The sequence below is a fragment of the Girardinichthys multiradiatus genome, chromosome 1 (genome assembly GCF_021462225.1).
Source record: "Girardinichthys multiradiatus isolate DD_20200921_A chromosome 1, DD_fGirMul_XY1, whole genome shotgun sequence".
NCBI classification, from domain to species: Eukaryota; Metazoa; Chordata; class Actinopteri; order Cyprinodontiformes; family Goodeidae; genus Girardinichthys; species Girardinichthys multiradiatus.
Window position 1 is genome coordinate 21,167,827 of NC_061794.1, and position 15,468 is coordinate 21,183,294.

A 15,468-nucleotide genomic window follows, 5' to 3' on the forward strand; every position below is an offset into this window, starting at 1 on the left:
TCATTTTCCCATCTTAAAACGGAAGAAAGATAAACAGTGCCGGTTATCAGTGTAGTTTGTTTACACAAGATGACTTCAGTCTCGTTCTCATTTAAAATTTGGAAAAGAGTAGTAGTGCCATTCATCTCCTGATGTAAACAAATCAATCCAGTGGAAGCTGGACAGAGCACACACTAATGCGCTTCAGCGTAAGACAAAAACCCAGCAGTTGTATGAAAAACAAAATTGTGCCGAACAACAGCATGTATAATGCAAAAGAAGAGGGCCAACAATGGATGTCTAAATGCCAGAATAATGAGAGATATTTATAAAAGGCAGTTCTACAAAATACTAAGTTTACTGTATATAAACTTATAAATGTGAAGAAAGTAGCAAAAATCTGTGAAATATGAGTAACTTATTCTTTCAATTAGCAAATAAATTCAAATAATTTTGGTAATTCTCACTGTTCTAATACAGGAAAGGTTTAGTTTGATTGTGTCAGACTGAGGAAAAAAGGTTATTTGCCTCTTATACAGTGTATGTAAATATCTGGTTTCAACTGTAAGTACTGATTAAGGTCACATACTGCAGATAATATGAACGAGTGATTTTTTTAACCTTTGGTTGTACTAAAACTACTACAATGTCTTTTCAAAGCAAATAAATTCCTTTAATTTGCTGCTTTTGATTCAGGTTTTCCTACAACATATTTAATGTCTCCTGTATATAATAAATACTTTCTATGTTGCCTTCACTTCTGTAACCAAAACTTCATGTTTTTTTTTTTTCGTTCATTTGATTTGTAAACTAGGAAATAAATTACACTTTCTGCATCATGCAGCCATAAATTTTACAATTTTTGAAGTGACAGATGCTTTTGACAAGAAATAGAGAATGTAATTGAAGGAGTTTAACACAGGTGCATACATGCAGTTTCTAAATTCCTAATGTCCTCATATCTGCAAGCAGATGAACCAGTCCGAGGTGCTTTGTCTTCGTTTTCTTCCCCAGAAAATTACAGCTGAAAGGCTTTCTCATCATTAACATAAAAATGAGTCACACGGGCGCTGGTGCCAGAATCAAACGGTTTTACGGCTCTCTTGAACGCCGTCTTGTTCTGTGTCGTTGTGTCATTGTATGGCTGTCGTTGAGCGGCAGAAACACCATGTTGGACCATTTCAGCATTTTGTCTGCCAATATGCCAGGCTTTTTTCCCTGAAAGAAAATGATCCTGTTCCCCTCGGACTCGTGTCAAATTAAGCAAATTTACGGCTCAGTGCTTAAGAAGTTCTCTGTTTGCCAAGAAGGCAGGAGAAGCAGCAGCTGTGGCGGTGGCCGTAGCAGGCCTTGGTTTTTGCGCTGTGGCAGCTGAAGTGTAATGAACGTCACTTTGGCTTTTGAGACACACATACACACACAGAGATGGCTCATCCTACTTTTTGCTTTAAGCTCTCTCATTTTGGATCAGACTTATGAAGCGATTAAATGGTCCCCACTCAACTCTGAAGACCTCTGGTCCAATTCTGCAGTAAACTACTTGAAATGTAATGAACCACGTGGCTATGGCCCAGCACGGATCAACCGTTTCATGCATGTCTTCCTGGGTTGCTGCCTGCTGCTAGATGTTTGTTCTCCCTGCAGGGCTGTGTTTAACTCTGGTGATGACTAATCTACAGTAATAGTCAAACCACAAGCAAAGTAAAACAAATAGAACACAATGTTTGGTATTTCTGAGTAAACATTTATGTAACCGGGTTGACAGGAGGCTCATTTTTCACACGCTGTTTAAAAGGAGACTCAGTGCTAATCTTTCCATTGGATTCTGTTTGTTTTTGGGAGCATGACAACTGTGTGTTTACCAATAACATCCCAAGTATCGCGCTGCAGCATTGACACCCTCCCTTTTCATAAAAATGCGTTGATCTTGAATAAACTGGACAAAAATATGGGAAGTGTGTTTTGTGTTCAGAGCAGCACCTTTTCCAAATTTAGGTCAAAGACATGACTGCAACATTACCATAAAGACAGGGATGCCAAACTCCAGTCCTTGAGGGCTTAAACATGTCCTGCAGCTTTTAGATCTGTGCCTGCTCCAACACACCTGAACCAAATTTCTAAATTACCTCCATAGCGTGCAGTCAAGTTTTATAGAGTCCTGCTCTATCTAAAAGTTGCACAACACTAGCCGTTTAGGGCTGTAGTTTAGGATAATGAATGTCTAACCACGACAGTTTAACACAGAAAAGGTGTTTCTGGGTTTCAAGGTTCATGGTAACTCTGGAGGAACTGCAGATATCCTCAGCTCAGATAGGGGAATCCATTGAGAGGAAAACTATTAGCTGTGTATTCCACAAATCAGGCCTCTCAGTGGCAAAAAGAAGGCCATTGTTGAAAGAGAAGCAAATGATAGTCCTGGTTAGGCAAGTTAGCCTCTAACCATGCAGAGAATACAGCAAACGTGGAAGAATGGGGTCTGGTCAGATGAGATTAAAATCTAACTTTTTGGCCTATATCCAAAACCCTATGTGTGGAGGAAAACTAACACTTCACAACACCATGAGCAACCATCACTACAAAGAAACATGGTGGTGGCATCGTCATGCTTTGGGTATGCTTTTCTTCTGGCAAGAAATGAAAGTTGGTCAATGTAAATGGGAAAGTGAATTAAGCAAATTACAGGAAATGTATCAAAGACAACAACCTTAAACACCATCCCGAATGGTGGAATTTAAATAGCTGAACAATATTTAATAACAATAAACAATAAATGCTGCCCTGTAATAAACTCTGGCATCACCGTGGACATAAAAACAAAAAGGAATGAAGCTTTTCAAAGAAAAATAATAAAAATGTTGTGAGTCATCACCAGGATGATCAGATCAGCAGTTTCTGGCTTCTTTGTACAGCTCAGTGTGTGTGTTCGTGTGTGGGTGTGTGTACTGGGCCTGGGGTTTAATCCAGTTTCTCTGGTTTGTGAAGATAAAAAAACACAAGTCCTGTTTGTTTTCATCAACTGAACGTTTCGGCCGAAACTGTGAGAAAATTAGGTTTGACATCTGTTTGTACTGTGTTTCTAAAAATGTGTCAAAAGGGGAAGAGTCATTAGATACACCAATTTGTCAAATATGTGATGTGTTTATGGGACAAGGTGGGGAAAAATGTTGCCAGACCAGAAAGGAAACATGCGGGTTTCACTCAAATCTGCACACATCATATCTTTAAGAGATGACAGATTTGTAAAAAAAACATTAAAATAAATAATGAAGTCACGGAAGAACATGAAGTCAGTTCTGCTCTGACTGGTGGCAGCTGTGTAAAAAAGCTAAACCAAAACCTTGCTCCCTTGATGTCGTTATGTGTAAATGTGGAAACTATAAAATGTCCGGAAATCGTAATTTTTTGTGGGCCAGTTTGATGTTTGAAACCATTTCATGTTGCTTGTCAGACTTTCCTTTCGCAGCCATTTTTCCGTATACATGGAAATTCTTGTAATTGTGACTGGTGATCTTGAAGTCTTAAACTTAAATGCAGCATTTTTCAGACCGTTGCAGAAAACAGCATTGTTTTAAGTGACTGTTTTTTTTATCTGTCCCACTTTGATCCCAGAGCTCAGATGCCAGTAATATCACAGACCTCTATCACACATATTCAAGAGGAACAGCAGCGCATATGTAGGAGCAGAGCCACATAAGGCAAAGCCACATGTTTCGGAGGGGCCTGCATCCAATAAGGTCTTGTTAATGGTAAATTGGATGAGTGTGCGTCCAATTCTCCATTTCCTCCGAGGTGTCTCAGCAGCAACAGCTGCTACCAATGGCAAAGCTCCTTTTTTCTCACAGCTCCCCCTTCTTTTTTGCAGTGTGGCTGAGGTCTTTACAAAATAAACTCATTCAGATGCAAAAATAAATAAATGAACATCTATTGCAAAGGGCAGGGGATCTAAACAGAGTTCTGCCAGGGGCAGAGAGCAGAGAGAGATGAGAGACACATTTCATCCAAAAACTTGAACTATAAATTGTCCAATGAAGCAGTAAAATGAGCAGGGCAGATGTGTTATATATAAGCAATACTCTGGATGCTTCTCACCTGTGGGGCGTATCAACAGCAAAGATACTAAGAGACTGCTATGTCTCAACATTGACCTGGATGGCATTATGTTTTAGGCCTGAAAAAAATTATTGCGCATGAGGTGAGCACAATCACAACGGGTGATTCAACAAGCAGCTGCAGCCATCACTCTGTCTAAATCAGACAGCTGTTAAACTCTAAGGAGATACGTGCCATCCTCTCTGAGAAGGAGCTCACGATTTCATAACTTTATACAGTTTATCCCAAAAATCCTTCAACCAAGAAGTTTATTTCTAATAGAAAAAGAGACCGGCACCTCCCAAAGGTTAATGAAGCCGTGTAAAAGGAGTGTCATTGTAAAAAAAATAATTAAAGTTTGGACTCTGTGGGGGGGAGGGCTCTCCAAAATGTTGGTAAAATTAAAAGATTACTTTAAACGTAAATCTTTCAGGGCTATGAATAATTCTAGGCTTAACTGGACATTTCAAGCATTTTGGGAATTTGTTTGTTAAATTTTAAAGCTAATGAAAATACAAATTGCAGTTTCTCAGATGAAGGAATATGACTTCACACTAATAAAGAAAAGCTTTTCTGCTATACTTCTTCCTTCTATTCAACTTTCCATTGATATGCTTGGATACAGCATTCTTTAAACAGCCAGTGTCTTTATCAGTGAGGCTTTGGTGCTTACAGCTCAAGGTCAAAGGTTTCAGTTTTTCGACAACTGTTTAGTAGGCAGTCTTCCCCTGATTGTTTGGACCATAATATAACCTTGCAGCATAAAGAAAATGCTTTAATATTGAAATTTTCTTAGAAGTGTTTGTGCATTTTTAGTTTATGGATAAAGACAGTTCATTGAAATAAGAAAAATGTAAAAAGCACTAAAATATATGGAGAAGGTTCAAACATTTGAAGCAAATGTCATGGAAACATGTCCAAAAAATAATATAGTGACTAAAGTATGTTTCTTTCTAATCCTTTTGTCTATCAACTTTACTGGCACAAAGCCTTCTCCTTCATTATAGTAGAATCGCATCAAAAGGATCTGCCAGAGATATCAGTCCTATGGTCAGCAAGGTAAGGGGTGGTTACTGTCTTATAATTAGAGCTGGACTCTAGATACAGAGAGAGGGGGATGAAGAGCATTGCGTCATTGCATGATTTCCCCCTTCAACTGCTTGATATGTGTCAGAGGTTGTGTTTGGTCATGGGAATGGTGAATCTGCCGTTGATGTCATCTTGTTTTAGTTCAGATAGCTGTATTACCTAACATGTTCATACATGTGACGTTATAGGTACTTAAACATAGAAAAACGAGGTCTTTAGTATAAATTATCATTGATTTCAGTGAGGGGAGAATGGAGATAGACGGATTGGTGCGGCCGCCACAGTAATGGGGGCACTGTGCCGGTCCGTTGTGGTGAAGAGAGAGCTGAGCCAAAAAGCGAAGCTCTCGATTTATCAGTCAGTCTACATTCCTACTTTCACCTATGGGCATGAACTTTGGGTCATGACCAAAAGAACGAGAGGATACTGCGATGAAATGAGCTTCCACCGCAGGGTGGCCGGGCACTCCCTTAGAGATAGGGTGAGGAGCTCGTCCATCAGGGAGGAGCTCAGGATAGAGCTGCTGCTCCTCCTCATCAAGAGGAGTCAGTTGAGGTGGCTCAGGCATCTGTATCGGATTCCTCCTGGACGCCTCCCTTGGGAGGTTCCAGGTGTCCCACTGGGACATGCCTGGAGGCCCAGGGGACGGCCCAGGACACGCCGGAGGGAACGTGTCTCTCGGCTGGCCTGGGAACGCCTTGGGCTCCCCCTGGAGGAGCTGGAGGAGTCTTCTGGGCGTCTCTACTGAGCCTACTACCCCCGTGACCCGGTTCCAGATGAAGTGGAAGACGACGAGTACGAGCAATATTGACTTTAACATACAGAAGTGTATTTTTAAGAACCAGAAGTTTAAAGGTTCATAAATTTGGTTCACATTAACTTTTTTTTTCGTTTCTTTTCTTTTTCCAATTGGAACTTCTTTAGCAGAAATCCTCTTCAGAACCAGCTCCAATGTGACTTGCAGTTAGCTTATCTCTGTTTCTCCAAACAGAATCAGCTGCTTCAGGTAAGGTTCGTACTGGTGATATCAACTGCAGAGCTACATACTTCAAAGAAATAAATAAAAACTGTTTCTTTGAGGCATAGCTGTGGACTGACAAGCTGCTCATGTGCTGATCTATTCTAAACTGGAGACACAGAAAGAAAATAAAAAACAAATTCTAAATGGCAAAACTCATTTGGTTAATGATTTTAACTGTAACATAGTGTGGTTATTACCATTTATTTTACAAAACATACTGTAAACTTAGACTAATTTACAGTGAAAAATAGGTTTTACAAATTCACAATCTATCCTCCTCCAACGTGACACTGTCTCCCATTGGTGCTGGTCTCCTTTCGTATGGTTGTTGATGCTCAGCTCATAAGAGACAGAAAGGTGTAACTGCTCAGGGTCTTCCTTCTCTGTAGGGCTCCAGCTCTGAAAATGGCCAGATTGCTCTTCATTGGGCTGATTTTGCAACCAGATGCAGAGTAGCCTTAGAAATTGTCAAAAAAAACTAAACCATGAAGACAGAGAAAAATTGTCTACTTTGATTCTGTTTAAGAAAGGACAAACACATTACTGCCTAATAAAAAGATAAAAGATATAAAAAACACATCAGGAAATAGAGTATATTATGTATTATGAGAGGCGGGGTTGTGATCACATCAACAGGCAAATACTATAAATCATGCTGTCATGAAAGAGTTAAAACCAGATGTGATCTAACAGTGAAGAGCTTTTTGACTAAATGAACTAATATTTGTTTTGATTTAGTTCTGTTTCTGGTCTCCATTATCAATTTAAAGAGTTAAATTTGATCAGAACCTTAATTGTGAAACAGGTTGCTGTGGCAGAACTGACTGCTTTAGTTGTTTAAATGAAGCATTTTTCTGTTCATGAAATCAGTACTGGTGAAAAATGATTTATTTAGTGAGTTAATGCATCTGGCTCCTGGTTGAAGTTATTATTATTTATAATCTGCTTATATTTTGTTACTTATTTCTATTTTAGACATTAACAGTTTCACCATGAACTAGATTTGTTATTATGTCAGATTTCAACACAAATATTGAACATTTTGCTGTATTTCTGTGTTTCTATTTATAGTTGAGGTTTTATAGAAATTTTGTTTTTTATAAATCATCATGTTTTCCTCATCACACTGTACAATTGTGTTTTCCCTATTCATCATTAAAGAAACAGTTTTATTTCATTCATATTTAATCATTTTGAATTATTTATTTAATTTAAAGGTTATTATTATCACTAATATGTTTAAATTTTATTTAGTCCTATTATTTCTTTTGTTTAATTTTAAGTCTGTTCTTTTTAACTTACGGACTTTGTGTTAAACCTGTTCTATAAATAAAGCTTAATTTTTGCTTTATTGTCACTGGCGTTGTTTTTACCTGCACTTGTTCTCTTTTCTTCATGACAACCAAATAAAGGAAAGATTGAGTGACTGACTGGATGTGTCAGAAGAAGCTGTGTCAGTAAACTTTATATTAATTATTAAAGCTAAAACAAAATAAATCAGATCAGATTCCTGTGAATGTAGTAAATGTATTTTTATATTTCATCATTATAAATGATCTGGAAATGCAGACAAGATTGCAAATGCTTTATGCTGTTTTTTCATGCTGTGAAGAAATGATCTAACATCTATGAACATTTATTTATTTACAATGTTTTATATATTTTTTATTCTCCTTTGTTTGGCATTTCTAAGATATTTAGGCACAGTTTAAAAGCTGTTCATCTTATTGTAGGTCTTTCATCAAAGAAAAAGGCCACAGCTGGGTTACCATTTAATTAGTCATTATTTCTGAACATATACTCCAGTTTTATTTTTATTTTATTCAGAAAGTGACCAGCTCGGCAACTATTAGAGCTTCCTCCTCATCGTTTCTGCTCACAAGCTGCTGTTCATTTTTCTCTCTGAGCTCTTTCCGCTCTCGGGTCTATTACTGCAAGACTCAGGACTCAGGAATAGGCAGGCGGTGGGTCCAGGGCAGGCAAATCTCCATAAATCCTTCCACAGCGGCTTCCCTCTTCAGGCTGTGCTTAACAATATCTGTCTTCATCAAGGAGAGCACAGGGCCGGCCACCTGCTTTTCCTCTGTTCCTCTCCCCCCTCCGTGCCTCCCTCCCTGCTTTGTGAACTTAATAAAAGCTGCCATTAAGCAGCGCTTCATCTGTTTGGGGCCTAATCTGCCTTATAGGCATCATGTGACCACATATGCAGCACACACCTGTCGTGGATGTTCCCAGCCTCAACTGTTGCCTCTCCACGCTGCTCACACACTCGCTCAACCTGTTCCTGGCACATCAACCAACTGCATGTTGGCAGCAGCCCCCATGCACAGTTGGCACTCACATGCACAACTTCTACCAGTTTCCAATTAGTTTTTAGTTAAAAAGCAGAAGTTTCCAATAAAACATACTGACGGTTAAAAAACAGGCCTAATGGTATTCAGCTTGTTTTTATTTCAGGGAATGGAAGCTTATGTTCAGTTCAGACATGCAGAAATGAAATAGAAACATAAATATAGTACAATGGAGATTAACAGCACTGCACTCAAGTGGAAATAAGCAAAGGGAATTGAAGGTAGAACAGAAGAGGAAAATTCAGTCTGTATTTAAAAATCACCAACCTCCATTGTAGTTTTTTTTATATATATAAAAGGTTTAATAAATCGAGCCAAACTCAATGCTAACACCAGATGGCTTTGAGTCCAAATGTGCAATACGTTTTACAAAATGTAAGATGTTGCTTTACCTTAACTGCAGCTTTTATATGAAATTTCTGCAGCACTCGAAACAAGTCTGTTCATCACCATATAATACTGACCTTTAATCCGTTAATTAAAGCAGTAAAATTATCATTTCAGCAGCAGCCTACACTGTAGGTTTTGGAGGTAATTTCTGTCTGGTTTTGATTTTATTCCTTCATATATATATATATATATATATAAAGGATACCAGCTGGCTGACAGATGGTAATTCCTTTACCTGCATTTTTTGCAGCTATTTCTCTCTTTTTTTATATAAAAAACACTTCAGAAGGAGAAGGAAGAACAGGAAGGGCTTTAGATGAGGGGACAAACAGAGTCAGCACACTGGCCTCTGGATGACACGAGGGAGTAGGAGGGGAACTCAGGACACGCCTCAAGGCAAAAAAAAGAAAAGAATGTATTAAATAAAATATAAAATAATATAAAATGCACCCTGATAACACTACACAAAAGGCAAAAGAGCCAGTGTCTTTAAAGTATTTATACCCCATAAAACCCATTTTGTCTTTTAACTACAAACAAATGTGCTTTATATGGGTCTTGTGTGACAGATCAACACATTTACTCAATAAAATAAATGCTACTGATTCCCAATTGATATCCAGGTCTGTACTTTGACTAGGTCATTCTAACACATGAACATGCTCTAAAGCATTCCATTGTAGCTGTATGTTTTGGGTTGTTGTTCTGCTAGAAGGTGAACCTCCTTCCCAGTCTCAAGTCGTTTGCAGCCTCTCACTGGTTTTCTCCCAGGTTTGCCCTGCATTTATGAACCTTCTTATCAACCCTGACCAACTTCCCAGTCCCTGTTGCGGAAAACCTTGTTTCACTGTTGTTCTACTGTGGGAATGGAGTGTTTGCAGTGATGTGCAAAGTTAGTTTTCTTCCACTCTTCACTCAACGCCAGATTTGTTGAAATTAACAACTCAAAGTTATAGATTACCTGGATTATCTGCTGATTCCCCAATCTGAGCTGTACATCTCTGCAGCTCATCCAGAGTTCCCATGGACTTGTTTGCTGCTTCTCTAATAAATTCTACCTTAGCGCAGCCAGTTGAGGCCATGTCTTGGTAGGTTTGCAGTTGTGCCATGCCCTTCCCATTTTCAGACGACTGATTAAACAGTGCTCTGTGAGATGTTAAGATCTTCCACCCTGACATGTCTGCTGTGTTCCTTGGTCTTCACGATGCTGTTTGTTCACTACTATTCTCTAACAAACCTTTGAGGCTTTCACAGATCAGCTGATTTTAAATTGAGATTAAATTAAACACAGGTTGACTATGTTTACTAATTAAGGGCCTTTAGGAGGTATTTTATTTTGTGGTATTAGAGCAAAGGGGTGAACTTCAAATATACACCACACTTTTCAGATTCTGATTTGTAAACTAATTAAAAAGCATATCTAATATTCCTTCTGCTTCACATTTATGCACTACTTTGTATTGGCCTATCACATAAAATCAAATTAAAACAGTTTGTGGTCATACTTGTTGTAAAGCACAGTGACTAATTACCTAATGACCCCTGATAGTGTTCTATTCCCGCTGTTTTTTTGGCACTCCTCAATTGATGTCCTTAAATTATGTGAGAAAAAGCCTTCCAGTTGGATTTGAATGAAGCATAAAACATAAAATATTGGTTTTCAGGCTGCTGGTCTGAAGTGGAACACAAAACCACAGGTCTGTAATTCCAATTCCTTTCAAAGAAATCTCCTCCAGCAGCACTTTCCCCCTCCATAATGTACTCAGACTGGATCACTGTCAAGCACTACATGTTCGCTGTCATAATAATCACAGTTTCTTTATTTTATTCAACATTTTACTCCTCCATGCGCAAACGTACAACCACGCGCACACACAGGATTTAAGACCACAACGTCTCCCGGCCCCTACAGTTACGTCAGTAAATAATGAGCAAACAAACAGCTCCTGCTTTGCAACAGCTTCCCAGGAGACAGTTGAAGTCTGTGAGCGAAGCCCGGCAAAGTGGAGACAAACCGAGAATTTCAGCTAATAAGAAGAGAAGTCAATAAAATAAACAAGAAACACCAGGGAATGAATTCAGATCAGTGTGTTTGAGTTTTAGCTCCTGTCAGAGTTTGGAAAATAGAAAGAAAAAAAATAAATAAATAAAAAGCTGACTCACACAAGCAAACTGTAATGAGGCTATTTGAATCTTTAACTTTTTTTATTATTCATTTTTCCTTTTTTAGGATTTTCTTTTTTAAAGGAACCTGTTCATCAAAGAGCATTTTGTTCATATATAGGTATTTTTTACAGAGGAAAATACTGTACAACCTTTTTTTTTCCTTCTCAAAACAATATCCGGAGGAATATCACTTACACACATTATTATTATTCCCTATATTATGATCATTTATTTCCAATGCCAAGGTCTGGAGATAACTCAGTGTGTCCACTCCTCAGTCGTACATATTCGCTTGATAAAAAAAAAACAAAGCCAGGTTCTGACAGATTTATAATTTAGCGCTACAATAAGCGAAGCAAATTACGAATTATTTAAAAATCACAGTTCATCTTAGTGTTTCATATTGGGAGGCGCTGTATTTTTTATTCTCTTTTCGGCGCAACACAGTTCCTTTTTTTTTTTACCTTTTTTTAAATTTCAAACCGTCCAATCACAGAAAAAGCAAAAAATAAAAACAAGTCTTTAAATAAACCACAGAACAACAGTTTGTTGTCACACTAACATCTATTTGTGCATAAAAGCAAAAAAAAAAAAAGTGAACTAAAACATCTTTAAAGCAAATTCCCTGTTAAATGATATATATCATTCTTTAATTTCTTTTCTTCCTTTTTCAGACGGTAAAAATGAACCTAAAAAGTGCAAGAACACCCTAAAATTTTTTCTCATTTGGAAGAACACATAAATAATAAATAAAAAGCATTACAACAGGAGCTCAACCACAGCCATAGTGAATGAAAAAAAAAAAAAAAAAAAAACAACGAAAAAATGCCTTCTGGACATTTTTTGTGGTCTGTACATTTTCAACATATAACACACTTCCCTGATGCTTCCTCTGTGAGTGCATCCAACCCCCAAAACTGAATATCACGACCCCCCCGCCCAACCCCCGTCCCGCCTCGCTTGCACTTCAGATCTTAACAAAAAACACATTTTTGATGCAAAATGTTAACAAAAACAGCTTAAAATATACTCATGAGTTATTTGTCATCACCGTTTTCATCGTGGTCAGCTAATATAAAAGTGCAATTATTCACGCACAAACTTGATTCCTCCCCAGGGCGGCAGGGTGAGGGGTTAAAAAGTACGCTTGCACTGGGTTTTTAGCGGGTTTCAAGGAGAGAAAACTGTCGAGGCTGAGAGAGACCAGACTGTTGGTCAATTCCATGTGAGAACAAAGTATACCAAGGAGGAGGGAACAAGTAGCCCCTTTCTCTCAGCATCTAATATAATAATTAATATTACTAATAACAATAATAATAATAATACAGAAATAAAGATCAAATGTTCGAAACACATCCTGCTCCTCTTAGTGATTCACGTCCCTTTTTCTTTGCAGTTCATGTCACCAGAAATTTTCCTTTTTCCTCAAAACATTATCATTCACACACACGCGCACACACACACCTACATATATAGTTATATAGAGAGATTTGTTTTTGTTTTTCTAAAGTGTTTTTTTCCACACACAAAAAATGTGAAAGAAATAAAAATAAATTAAAGTCAAACATGCACGCACACAAAAAAGACTGATGTGTAGTAAAATGCTTTACACGGCTGCCCGAACTCTGTGTATCTCTGTCTCTTTTTCTTTAATGCATAATTGAATTTATAATGTTGGTCGTTTTGTAAACATCTCGATGAATCGTTTTGGTGGGCCCGTCGTTACCCTCACGCCGGCGCCGCTGCTATTGTTGTTTTTGAGCGTGATGAATTAGGCCACTTTCTGTTTATTCGTGGTACACAGAATGTTTCTGCAGTTCCTACAGTCCCCTGTGGGTTTGATTGTTTGTTTTTATGGGTCAGCATCTTGCTTTTCTAACTGGGAAGTATCAGTGTGGTTTACGGAAGTATCAAAACTCATGCCGTTGTCCTTGTTGCCGTCGGCCTCCTGTGCTGAATCGTCGTTCGAGTCAGTGTTGAGATCGTCCTCTTCTTCTTCCTCCTCCTCCTCATCATCCTCCTCCTCCTCCTCAGCATGCGCCTCCTCTTCCGGAGACAGGTCGTCCTCAGCTTCTCCAGACGTTCCCGTGTCATCCAGCTGGGATTTGGGGGTGTGTGCCGGTCGCGCCGTATCAAGGTGCATCTTCTTGCTGAGGTCCAGCGAGTCACTGAGGCCCAGGCCGACGGCGTTCTTCAGGAAGAACAGGGAGCTGCTGGTGTTGGTGCTTAGGTTGAGGGAGCTGTCTAGGCTGATCGAGGATGGCGGGTATGAGTGGTTGTAGTCGGAGGCGAGGCCTCCTGGCTGGAAGATCATGGAGGGGATGCTGCTGTTGATGCTGTGGGACAAGCCGTGGAGGGTGCCGGTTGAGGAGGTGGAGATGCCCAAGGAGGAGGGGGCGACAGCTGCCATGCTTCCGACGAGGTGGTGCATCCCCTCCTGTTTGGGCGACACAGATGGCAGCTCTCCCCGTTCCTGCTTCTCGTGCTTCCTCTTGTGTGAGTCCATCTGAGACATGCCCACCACTGTGTGCTTGCACTCGGGAAAGGTGCAGTGAAAGTGCGAGCACTTGAGCTTATATTTGCAGTCGGGAACTTCACAGTCGGCGCTGGAGCTGAACTGGCAGAAGCCGGCGGCGCTGATCACATCTTGCTTGCCATGGTGTTTGCGATGTGCCGTCACCTTGGTACTGTCAGTGCAGCGGAAGCCGCAGCGCAGGCAGTGGAAGTGGGTGCTGTTGCCTGAGAACTGGCAGTCGGGAAAGTTGCAGCTGAGTGAGGACTTGAAACGCTTGAAGTCGTCCAGCACCAGGTTGTCCACACGGTCGTGGTGCTGTGCATGCTTGTACATGTGGGTGCGACCACAGAACTTGTAGCCGCAGTTCTCACGTGTGCAGTGGTAGTGGGTCACCTTTAGGGAAAACTGGCAGCTCGAGTCCTTGCAGTTCTCGTACAGGTCGTAGCGCCGGAAGCCCTCCAGCATCATCCCCTCATCAAGCATCTTCCGGGATGAAGGGGTCTTGCGTCGTTTGCCGAATGGAGACATGTCCTCAATGATCCAGAAGCGCTTCTTGGCACCAGTTGCCGTGGGAATGGAGATGGTGTTGCCTGGAGAGAAAGAAGGGAGTGCATTAAAGCGTGATCAGTTTGGCTTGCAAAGTAAAACCCACAAACTACAAGCAAATTACTGCCTGGGTTAAAACTCTGATGCTGAACTCTCCCCAGCCAGAAGTGGCTCACAGCTGAGTAAGCACACAAAGCTTTTATTTATTTTTTTTTCATTCCTAATTCCCAGAATGATTAAAGGAGTGGGGAAAGGATGATAGATTGACTGTGGAACATGACACTTTTACAGAGTGTCTCCAGTCCCCAAACAAAGAGGGAGCTGCGAGTCCTAACTAACCCTCTTATCTCTGTGTTGTTTTATGAGGGGCACCCACCTTTTGCAGCACCCTGGGGTCACTGCTAATGATGCGATCCCTGTTCTGCGCGACAGGAAGCAGTGGGCCTCGATAAAACTTGAGGCGTGATTAAAATAAGAAGCTGCTGATGCAGCCTTGTTAATGGAGACTAAACAAGGCCCAGGCTTCGTGGAACAGGTGCCAAATTTACTGCTCTGTCTCTTGGTGCAAATGTAAAAGCACACACAAATGTGTCATTAGAGCAAGTATGCATGTTTATCTTGTTGCTGCAATTCTGCTGCATTTTTTCCACATATAATGCTGGTGAAAAGTTAACATATACTCATTTATGGGCATTAATGCATTAATCATTCTGGGCCTTTAAGGATGTATTTGAACAATTATTTTAATCAGAGTGGAGTTATGATAGCACAAACACTACTATGTTTGGCAGAATTGGTTGAATAAACCGGCTGGTGTCCTGCCATGGATCAGGCATTGAAGGATAGTACACTAATATTTCAATGGCTTGAGGTCAGGGGCCTTCCCAGAAGATTTGTCTTTCAAAAACCAGTTTTTGGGTAATTGTTTTGCTAGAACACCCGATTCTATCCAAGTTTGAACAATGTGACCTAAACAGTTTAGGATGTTGAAGAAAAACCAAGGAACCAACAGGGTTCAACCCACCATGAACAGGAAACAGCTGGAATACCAGTGTTCCTCTCTTTAATGAAGCGCGTATTGTCTTACCATAAACTGAGGTGATGCAGAACAAGGAATTAGGCTCTGCTCCAAAATAAACACCTCTAAACTCATCTGAGATTTTCAGCATATGTCTTCTGGGAAAAGGCTTTTTGATCCGAGAAAACAAAGATTGAGCTTTTAGGACACGGTGACAAAAACTTTCTTTGGAGCAGTAAAAATGAACCTAAGAACACCATACCTACTGTCAAGCATGGTGGTGGCAGGATCATGCTATGGGACT

At 39.9% G+C, this 15,468-nt stretch overlaps 1 protein-coding gene across 5 annotated transcripts in view; it reads right to left on the bottom strand.

Moving 5' to 3' along the window:
- Positions 1-10,721: 10,721 nt before the first annotated feature.
- The window catches only part of casz1 (castor zinc finger 1), a 97,992-nt gene continuing 93,245 nt past the window's right edge, over positions 10,722-15,468 (bottom strand). For all 5 annotated transcript variants that reach the window (XM_047367965.1, XM_047367978.1, XM_047367960.1 and 2 more), the window contains one exon: positions 10,722-14,190. In XM_047367965.1, the coding sequence (XP_047223921.1) occupies positions 12,938-14,190 (1,253 nt within the window). In that variant the 3' untranslated portion in view covers positions 10,722-12,937. The remainder of the gene's footprint in view (positions 14,191-15,468) is intronic.